The sequence below is a fragment of the Alternaria incomplexa genome (assembly GCF_024043165.1).
Source record: "Alternaria incomplexa strain BMP 0042 chromosome Unknown scaffold_5, whole genome shotgun sequence".
Classification (NCBI taxonomy): Eukaryota; Fungi; Ascomycota; class Dothideomycetes; order Pleosporales; family Pleosporaceae; genus Alternaria; species Alternaria incomplexa.
The window spans coordinates 1,264,850-1,275,349 of record NW_026249854.1 but is presented as its reverse complement, the minus strand read 5'-3'; the positions used below and the strand labels follow the sequence as shown (position 1 = coordinate 1,275,349).

General features: G+C 49.9%; 3 protein-coding genes across 3 annotated transcripts; 1 reads left to right on the top strand and 2 right to left on the bottom strand.

Moving 5' to 3' along the window:
• Nucleotides 1-29: 29 nt before the first annotated feature.
• J4E90_004335 (uncharacterized protein) lies at nucleotides 30-4,691 on the bottom strand (the record flags this gene model as incomplete). Its single annotated transcript, XM_051433900.1, has 3 exons — nucleotides 30-1,584; nucleotides 1,643-1,735; nucleotides 1,789-4,691. 3 exons carry the CDS (start codon nucleotides 4,689-4,691, stop codon nucleotides 30-32), a joined length of 4,551 nt encoding a protein of 1,516 aa, XP_051292418.1.
• A 3,280-nt stretch (nucleotides 4,692-7,971) lies between these two features.
• On the top strand, nucleotides 7,972-8,442 carry J4E90_004334 (uncharacterized protein; the record flags this gene model as incomplete). The annotated part of the gene is made up of 1 exon (XM_051433899.1): nucleotides 7,972-8,442. The coding sequence occupies one exon, from the start codon at nucleotides 7,972-7,974 to the stop codon at nucleotides 8,440-8,442; it is 471 nt and encodes a 156-aa protein (XP_051292417.1).
• Nucleotides 8,443-8,686: 244 nt separating this feature from the next.
• On the bottom strand, nucleotides 8,687-9,475 carry J4E90_004333 (uncharacterized protein; the record flags this gene model as incomplete). The annotated part of the gene is made up of 1 exon (XM_051433898.1): nucleotides 8,687-9,475. The coding sequence occupies one exon, from the start codon at nucleotides 9,473-9,475 to the stop codon at nucleotides 8,687-8,689; it is 789 nt and encodes a 262-aa protein (XP_051292416.1).
• Nucleotides 9,476-10,500: the final 1,025 nt, after the last annotated feature.

Genomic DNA, 10,500 nt, shown 5'->3' with positions numbered 1-10,500 from the left:
AAACACAGCCAGCGAATAGTGCTTTGCCATTAAAACACAGTCTGCGGATCGATCCTCCACTCATAGCAGTCGTTGTTCAAGAAACCACCCTGCTTACCGTTTGTGCCTCCACATTGACAGCTGTTGACGGGAACCTCTAGATATCTGTGGCAGAGATCGTAGCTATACTTGAACTGGCAGCCTTTCTCCACGCTGAGCGATATGAGGATCTGAACACCGGTTCCTGAACCCTGGGGAAATGGGAAGGTTATCGACTTGAAGTAGTCTTCCTTAAAGACGTCACCAGGGCTCCCCAGTCCACCACAGAAGCTATTGATGGCACTGTCCATGCGCACATGTTCTGTTTTCTGATCCAAACCACCGTAACAATCGACTTTGTTCTGCATTGGATCGCCCTCGCGCGGAGATGCTGTGGGCTCTGGCGGGTCTTCGGTCGTCGTCGTCCTCGTCGAAGACGAAGAGCTAGATGAGGAACTGCTCGGTAATGGACATACAACGTCGCTGTCCTCCCAGTTCTCATCAAAATCGTCGTCGTCCCCATCTGAGATGGTGTTGTTTTGGCCAAAGATCCATGGTTCGGTCAGGCAACTGAAGTCAATGAAGCTACATTCCTTGACCAAGGGTTCCTCCAGCTGCCCGATGATTGGCTGAATCTGCCGTTTGGGCCAGCTACCTGTCGGTGGTGGCTGCGCATTGGGACCGACAGATGGTGGTGGCGTTGGAAACGATATCTTAGGCCCTACCGTGGTAGACTCACCATCTGGGCCGGCATAGATCACCGAAGGCCAATGGGGTGTGGTTGCGGGTTTGGGCCAGAAGGCCTCAAAGCCCTGGCGCTTCTGGTTGACAGCTTGTCCAGTCAGTGTCACGGGCTCAAATATCCACTCCGATATCGTCATGGGCGGTTTCGTGATGGTGCTTGTCCAATCGCCGTCGCTGACAGTGATCAACGGATAGTTCAGTGTGCTTGTTGCACGGGTCCATGGAGGAACCTTGACGTTGCAAGGCGGCGAGCAGGTGAACGCTGGCTGGTCCATGTCCCAAATTTTGGGATCTACCCAGATGTACTCGTCGTACATGGAGCCATTGCTGCTGACGTCCAGCACAGAGATCTGCGACCAAAAAGGGTGGGAATTGACGTTGAGGTTGTCCTTGGCAAGTATGCCCTTACCATCCATGATTGCCATGTATTTGGCGCCGATGGTAACGAGATGCTGAATTCTGACGTTCGAGAAGTTCTTCTCGAGCAAAAGTAAAGCTTTCTGGCACAGCTGCTGGTCGATGCAGGTCTGCGCGTACGTGGAGAACCAAGAGTATAGGCCCGCGCTTGCGATGAACACATTCTGCGACTCTCGCATTATGATCGCCCATGACTCGTCGCACCCACTGAACTCATCGCCGGCCGCACATTCGTATGTAGGGTCGCCCGGGAAAACACCAAGCGCGGATTTGAATGGAGCGGGTGGAGGTGGCGTGGGTTGGTAGTATGGTGACTCAGTCTGGAGCAAGCCCGCGAAAATGTTTTGGGCTCTGTGGAAGTTAAACTGATAAAACACTGCATGCTCAGACGCAACACCGTAGAGCCTAGTTTGCGTTAGTCGGACTGCGAGGATCGCGACAGCGGAGAGCGAGCTGGACCTACCATGTCGGCTCGGTACTTTCAGCCAAGAAGCCACGCGCAACATACACCGAGTTTTGTTCCATGTTGTTGGCACCGCTTTCGAGATCAGGGTCGCTGCAGGTGGGTTAGTCAAAGGCGCAGACCGAGGAAGAAGAGATGGTACTCACTCGATCATGTGATCTGCAACCCAGAACCACGCGTTTTCGAGATATGCCGAGCCAAACGACGTAAGATGGAACATCAAGCTTGCGGCGCTGCATCCTTGGTCAACACCACTGGTGACTGGTGGGCATTCCTTCGGCGTCAACTTGGTCCCAGTAGCGCCTCCAACACGGGCGTGGCAATCCCACAACGCAGCCGATCCGGGGCTGGACGCTTTAAGATTCCACTCAACCAGGACAGCTCCCGCCGTCGCCCCGAGTGTAGTGAAGAACAGATCCTGCATCTCGACATCTCCTGTTTGGCCTTTGATACCGACCTTGAGCATCACCTTGGGATGGAGCGCATCTTCGAAGTATGACCCGGAAGCAACCAACTGCGACCAGGTTTCGCCAACCATTTTGGTGCCGCTAGGAACCGTCACCGTCGACGTGAGTATGTAAGAGCCAGCGTCAATGAAGAGTATCCTACCCAGACTCGAATGCAGTGCAGCTTGGAACGCCGCGGTGTCGTCAGTGATTCCATCACCCTTGGCTCCAAGGTCCTTGATGTGTACGAAGTCGCCAACTGGACGGTCTTCGTACTGGGGTTTGGCACGCTCAAAGTATGCTCCATCTCTATCGACAAGAGTTGAATGGCGGCGGAAACTTCCGACCTTTTCCCCTGTCGTGAATTTGCGGTCTTTCTTATCAGCCGAGCCCTTATAAACCGGGCCCATCGCCCATTCGTCAATCTTGGATGAGGAACCGGCCAATATCGTCTTTCCTCCTGTATCAGCGACGGTGGTACCCACGCCTGAAAGCCTGATGTTTTCGAGGATGAGCCCAGTACTGCCTGACCCAACTGTCGAAGTGGAAGGTGAGATCTGAACGACTGTCTTGACATTGTTGAAAGACGAATCGAGGAAGGACGCTGAGCCTATGTTGCCCGCCGCTGCACCAGAAGTACTGTCGGGTACAAGCTTGAATCCAGTGCCGACGTTGTTCATGGTAACGGACTTCCAGACCCAACCCCAATCCCAAATGAGATGGACGCCGATCGTACAGCCCTCGAACTTCAAGCGTTGGGCTGTGAATTGCTGACTACCGCCATAAAGGCCGATAGCTCCACCTTGGAAGGTTATGTCTGATATCTGCCCACCGCTGCCATTCTCAGCATACATGCCATTCTGTGTCGGACCGGCGATGAGGAGTACATTCTGCGTGCTCGTAGCTTGAGCAACCTGGTAATGCAAACATGAGGCCTTCTGCGAAGCACGGGTCTGTCTAACGTCGATGATCACATTGCGAACCTGCCGGTAGAAGTTTGCCGTGTTGATGTAGTACTCCTCATCTAGACCATCAGCGCCAGTCCCTCCGCCAGTGTACTCGTCTGTCGACAACACCCCCATACCGATAAACGACTTAGATGCCAGAATGGTTGGCCTGTCATTTGCATCTCCAATGACTTGCGTCCCGAATGGCATGGGAATGGTGGTCGAGATCAGGTACGTGCCTGGCGGTATATACACAATGGCATTCTTGAGGGTAGAGCCGTTGCAGCCCTTCCCGCAACGTTTGCCGTCTAGCATGGCGGCTTTGAACGCTTTGGTGTCGTCGGTGACACCGTTACCAACTGCACCATAATCGAGCACATTCCGGAAAACTGCGTATGTCGCGTTGTCGCCCCATGGTACCGTACCCTTCCTGTCGATACTGCCCATCCAGTAGGTGCCCTTGGCAGCCACAGCGCGCTTCGTTAAATTTCCGGGTATGCCAGCTGCATCAGCTTCAGCGACTAGAGCTGCAGCATCCGCGATGCTGTCGGTAATGTTTAGGAGGGGTGGCACTGGTGTGCCATCTTCTCTTGCACGTAGACGACGCTTGACCTTCGATTGCCCGATGAAAGTGCCAGGCTTCAGCCCATAGTTGTTTCGCATAGGGCTCAACAATCGAGCTTGGTTGAGCTTGGAAGACTCCGCGATAGCTTTCTCAACGATGATTCGCGCTTTTGCCAGGTCGGACAGTGAGGCGTTGGTCAAGAGAGGAGTGATATCAGATGCGGAGATATTTCTAGTGTCAGACTGTCGTGCGACTAAGGGAAATGACTGAGACACGTGTTCGTTGCGAGGCTCGGTTTGGACATCTATAGCTTCTTCACGAGACTCAAGTCGTTCCATCTCGCTCTCTTCATCGACATCGTAATGCTCGTCGAAGATGTCGTCATCGTCGTCCTCCTCCTCATCCGTCCAGCGAGTCGAGTTCATGTAAGACATTGGTACCGTTGTGCCAGTCAGATCAGCTTCGGGCCATGAGTCGTACCCGCCGGAGTCGTTTGCCGGGACGATGTACTGGCCACCATGACCCGCGTCTATCAGTTCTTGGACACGGTCCGCTGAAAACTCCCATCTCGAGGCTAAGAATGCACTCGATTTGTTCGTGTGGTCTGTTTCGGGGGTTCCTCGTTTCGCCTGATTGACGACCTTCTCGCCAGAGAAGATCGTCCGGGCTGGGTCTTCGTACGTCACTACCCTTGCAGCCACGCCGTTTGCCACATTCTCAGCTGTGAAGGTGAACAGCGCTACGCTATTCTTATTTTGATACGTGGGATGCAATAGGTTATTGGAAGCTCTCTTCTGCTGTATGATGATGGACTTGAGCTGGCGCTGAAGCTTGTTATGCGCGTCGGCCTGCCAATTCTGTTCGGCTTTGCATCGAGGTGCACAGCTCAGGGCAGCACAGCGTGTCTGCGATGCCACGTTGGGATCGTTTCGATCGCCTCCACCCTCGACCCATGTAGCTGGAGGGAATTCATCGCACGAGTACCGCATCTTGGAAAGTGATATGCCCGCGCCGAGACGATAGTTCCTAATCTGGTTGATGGAAGTGCCAGGCTCCAGATCTTTGTACGGCCACACGCCGTCATTTCGCATCACGTCATGCTGGTCCTGTTCGGGGCAAGCATGGTTGTTCTTCCAAGATCCTGGGCAAGACTGCGCTCGGCGCTGATATGATCGAAATCGGCTTCTTTTTCCGGTGTTAAAATCATAGCCGAACACGTCATGCGGTAGGTAACTTGGACGAATAGCCCTCACGCGGGGAGAGCGCCCATACCAGTTGTACGCATTCTGGCAGATGTCTCTCATGTAGTAGCAGTTGTATACGAGCAACACTTGCTTTGGCGAAATGTCGATCACTCGTTCTTCTACTGCGCCGACCTGAGGCTGGCTGTATCATGTTCCGTTAGTCACTCAGCTCAGCATCGTTGTCTGTCTTTCCGAACTTACTAGAAATATCCATCCACCCAGCTGTTAGTGAGCGGATCAATCACCGGTCGGACACTGTAGTCCTGACTCAATTGAGCCAAGGCCAAATGGACAAGCAGAACACCTTGGAAGGCCCAAAGAAACGTAATCAGCCTCAGCAATGCCATTGTCGTGAGAAACAGGAGAGGCTATGGATGTGGAGTGTCAAAAAGCAGTGTTGTTCATTCAGTGGTATAATCCGACCAAAGTCATGTGTGTATAGTGACTTGCGCTATGCCAGTCATCCTTTGGGGGCCAGGATGGCACCGAATGGAGACTTGTAAATGTGCATCAGGTTGTAAGACCCTGCATTCCATCGGGGATTGACCATATCTCAACCGATCATGACGAAATCTGTCACGCACGTTGTAGAAGCTGACAGGCAGTCGCCCAGTAGATTGGCAATCTATGCATCGCATGACTTCCTAGATTTGATCGTCCGTTGCGCTTAGCGATCAGCCGTGAGTATATTGTCTGACCATGATCTTGCCTTGGCATTATTGGGTACCTTTCTGGACACGGCTGTCTTCCAATTAAATTCACAGGCGCAATGAACATTCGTTACACATCGCCTGGATAAATGATGACTTACTTGCCTCCGGGTCGATCAGAGGTCAAAACATGGGGCCGCTGACCCGGATAGCATGTTGCGGATGCAGCGTGGAAAATTGAGGACGGTGCCTTATGTCATTTTGTAAGCGTGCATCCTGTATCGATGAACAGGCAATGTCACGTTTATGTGGGACAAAGGGATTTCCAAAATAAGCTCAATATAAAATGTGGCAGAGAATCAGGGATGTACCGATTAATCATTCACATCTATCTGAACGATAACCCTCAGCTTACCACGACTTGTGTGCCATAAAGGTCATTTTGGAGACGTGAATGTTGATCACGCCTTGTTTCAAGACAATGATGGAGGCGAGTGGACTGCGGTTGTTGACGATGAGGATTCACATTGCCCAAATTGTGGTTGGCTGCGACTTTCATGTCAGTTCTAGCTTATGAGAATAGACTGAAGTCAAGATCATGAATGAGAAAGAATAGACTTACCAGCCTGCACCGCAATCCACTGGTAAGACTCCACATTGCCCATTCTTGTTGCAACAGCCCCCATAGACCACATTGCAAGTGTACTTGTCTGGACCTCCACAGCTGCCATCTGGTGTGGTACCGGTCTGCCACGGTACGGAAAAACTCGTGGTGGGTGTTGGACGGGTGCAGTTCCCTGACTGGCATGAGGTGAAACTACAGTACAAAGCACCATCTCCACACTGGCCGTCAAGGTTGCAGCAATTCCCCCACTTCCCTGCGCAGAGACGATTCCCGTGTTCGAAACCGCAAGTCCCATCGGTGCTGTAGATTTTGTCGCCCAGGCAGCCGCCCTCGTAACATGTGCCATCAGCGCAATCTTCCCTAGATGATTATTAGACCGTGTGTTTTGGATCTCTTTCGAATGCTTCGGGGACTCTTACTTCGATGCACCGCAAATAAATGTATTGGCATTGCAGCACGGGAACTCGGTACCAAGGCATGTTGCATTGTTGTGCTTTGGGCCACAAAGGCCGTCTAGGGCTCTCACGGGCTCGATATCTAGAAATTTCCATGTCAATGACCGCTGCTTGGAGCACGTCCAGTTGAGACTAGCATCCAGGACTTACAGCCGTCGTAACAATACCTGGATCTGGGTTGGATGTTGGAACAATCTGTCTCGAGCGTCGGGTTCAACGAGAAGAAATAATCAGTCGTGATTTCATACTTGTTGCAGATCTCTGTACAGGTGTAATAGTTGACTGTATCGTGAGTTCTGGCCCAAGCTCGACAGTTGAGCTCGCCAGGCTTTACTTCCAGAATTTTAATCCTGCTATCGGCTTTGCTCGCAATACTGTCGCTTGACTCTGAAGCAATAGGGGCGCCTGTCATCTCTGCGAAGCGCGCGACATTTTCATCATTGGACCATGTGACTGGACGGCAATCATCGGCGAGGGAAAACAACGGCAAGAGAGACAATGTGATCGATGGTACGAACATGCTTCGCTTGAAAAACATCATCATCGATAGAAGAGTGATGCGACTTTTGAAGTGATTTCAGTGAAAAGATACTGAGTCAACAGTGCACTCAGCTATGTGCAGTGCCGGGAGTATACGAGGAGGTGCGATCCTGCGCAATCTCGCCTCCCTTGGAACTCGTCGCTCGATTGCCAGTAGAACGCGTGATATTGATCTCGGTTAGCCTACCCGCCTCAGTCCTGATCAGTCTCCAGCCTTCAACGCAGGTGGTCATCCTCGATAAAGCCTGTATTGCACCTTGTGGCACGCAGAACATTGCCGCCCCTGCGTTGCGCAATATATGCATGTTTGCGGTAAATTCCACCCTGCAGTTATCAAAGAACTATACTGTGTTTGTGCTCTCACCAGCAGAATTGCAATCTAGGATTTATATAGTACTGACTATTTGAGACGTCTTTGCGCGGCCGGATAGTGGTGATGTTGGTTGGTGGCACGGTCAAGCTTGTAGCCGGTAAGCAATATGCGGCCTGGCCGTAAGCACAATATACTACCGGCCATCAATGCGCATATGCGGCCGATTTTGCACATGCGCAGTGTGCATACAATCAAGCGTACCTTGAAGCCCTTTAGACGCTTATTGTTCCTGCGTTCCAAGCTTCGTTCGGGAAGTTGAAAAGCTCGAGACCTGTGACAACTCCATAACGAAGTCGTTCCATGTCCCCTTGTTGATCTTTGCTTTGGCACCTTGTTTACGAAGACGCTGTTTATGAACATCAACGCAGCTATGCAGATTTTCTGTCTTCTTGTTCTCTATGCTCTTCCAGGTTCAGGGTCCGGCCTCAAATCCAGCAGATCTCGAGATACCCCTCTAAAGCTCAGAGCGGAAACCAAAGCACCAATGGAAAAGCGAGCTTGCGGCGAGACTAATGGCCGTGTCTGCTACGGCGTTGGCGGTGGTGAAGCGCAAAACATAGACGAGGCCGACATTGCATATGCCGCATCGTACTTGCGATATCTGGCCGACAACAACAACAATCCATTGTGGACGATGCCACCCGAATTCGACTGTTCGGAGTGGGGATTACCTATCGCCGATGCCGGTACCGTGCTTGTCCTCACCAAGCACATCAAACCACGCACCAATTCCTCGGTCACCTATTACGATCTGGCTCGCACTATCGATGGTGGTGCGGAAGCAACCTCTGCTCAACTGGCTGAGTCTTTGCTGGGTGCGTGTGGATCTGGAGGTGGTATGATGGGTGTCACAATTGACGACAAGAACCCTGCATACAACACACCTGCTTATAAGGCCTCAGGTGCAAGGCCACAGGAACTTGTTGTCAAGATTGTGAAGGCTCCAGCGGTTTGATTGGATAGTGGAGAGAGGAGACTAAGGTTTTAAGGGCGGACTGTAGTTCTACATAACTCTATATAACTGGGTTTGCTAGTGTCAGCCTTGCGCCTTGGTTCATAAGATGTGTTCGCGGAACTGATCTAACGAGAGACGTTGCCTCTGACACCATACCTCAGGCGTATATCCACTCACTCGTCGCAACACATCAAGAACTGAACGTCTTTGCTTCTCCCGTGGAAGTAGCCACGGACCAGAACATTCAAGATGGGTTTGTCAATGCTGGCAGAAATGACCAGTCCGTAGGCCGATCCCACGCTGAGCGTCTGTCCAGGATGTTGATCTTTGCAGTCTCCCCCAACATGCTCCGTCGCCAATCCTCCACTGTGTAGAAGTGCACTTCATCCGGCAAGCCACTGACCATCAGCTTGGTGCCCGCTGCGAGTGGCTCATTCTTCAACAAATCGCCTTCCGCCCCAAATATATCTTCACGTCGATCCATCAACCAAGGGTGAACCGCCGAAACATAGTCGTGGATGGTAACGTATGCGCCACTTGCCTTAACGAGTAGAGTCTCACCCTTCTTCCGAGGCCGATTAGCACGACAACACCTCAATAGATGCGGTTCCTCCTCCTCATCTGAATCCGAATTATAATCTGAAAGCTCTCCAAAGAGAAACTCTTCGGGGTCTTCTCCATTCTCCTCAGGGTCGTGACAAAAGCGATGGATTTCGAGCCACTGGACTTCCCAGTCTTCGAGACTGTCAATGTGAACGATGACGGAGGAGATTTTGGGTTCAGTAAGGGGCAATTGAGATACCGGATGCCAGGTGGTAGTCGAGGCTGTTTTGTCACCATATGGCTCTGTCGCGATGTTGGGGTCGTACTTGATGTCATGCATGACCTCAATTGCGCTGATCAATGGGCCGTCGAGAACCCACTTGAGACGCTGGGCATCGAAACTAAAGCCAATGGGCCGCTGTGCATCGCGATAGACTTCGTAGGCCGGTGGTTTTGCGTTTTCCGTTGGTCCGGAGATCTCCCTAGACATGTCGGCGTGTGTAGGTTGCAGGTAGCAAGAAAGCGCGGGGACGCCGAGACGACCTGCCTTTGTAGCTGATGCTGACTACAGTAGCCCGCGATTAGGCTGCAGGTTGCGGCCCAGGACTAACTCAGGCTAAACTTACATGCCCGGCAAAATTAAACCTTAGAAGAATTGCACGCCTCTAAAGGTTCGGTTGCGCGCACTATAGAGAGGCTAATAGAGGTAGATTAGGCTTCCAAAACTTTACATTCTAAGATTTACTATTACTTTTTATTACTCTCTATTTTAATAGTATAAAAGAAAGCTATAAAAGAATAATTTATTTTAGATTATTTATATTATATAGATAAGTAGTATATTTTATATCTTATATCTAGTTTTACAGACTCTATTAAGTAAAAGAATATAAAAAAATACTAAAAGATAACTAGCCTCTAAGTTATCTTAGAAATACTATAAAATTTAAAGATTTTAAAGTTTTAATATACTTAGTATATATTCTAATTAGTACTAACGTAGATACATGCTTCGTAGTCTAGCATGCTTTGTAGTCTACCTATGCTAAGACTCTATTAAAACTCTCTCTATTATAGCCTATTATAATCTACTTTAGTATAATATAGTATAAAAGATACTAAAATAGAATTAAGAGGCTACCTCTACTTTATAATTACACGTTTACGTATTATACTTTATATTATTGTAGTGTTTACAGCGTTTTTAAAATAGTTTACTCTCTTTAACACGCGCTAGCCTCTTTACTCTTCTTCTATTATTACGCGCTCTAAACTTTTATAAAGCTATTCTACGCTAGCTATTCTTTACTACTATAGACTTTTCTACTTTAACTTACTTTCTTTTATATAATTTACGCTATATAGTAGCCTTATTAGCTACCTAAAGCTTAGTAATCTTCTTTTAGACTAATACTAGCTTATACGTAATTATTGCTGCGCTCTTTAAGACTTTCTTAAAAGTCTTTACTATAGAAGTTAGAGAGCTATCTATATACTTCTAAATCTTCTACTTTA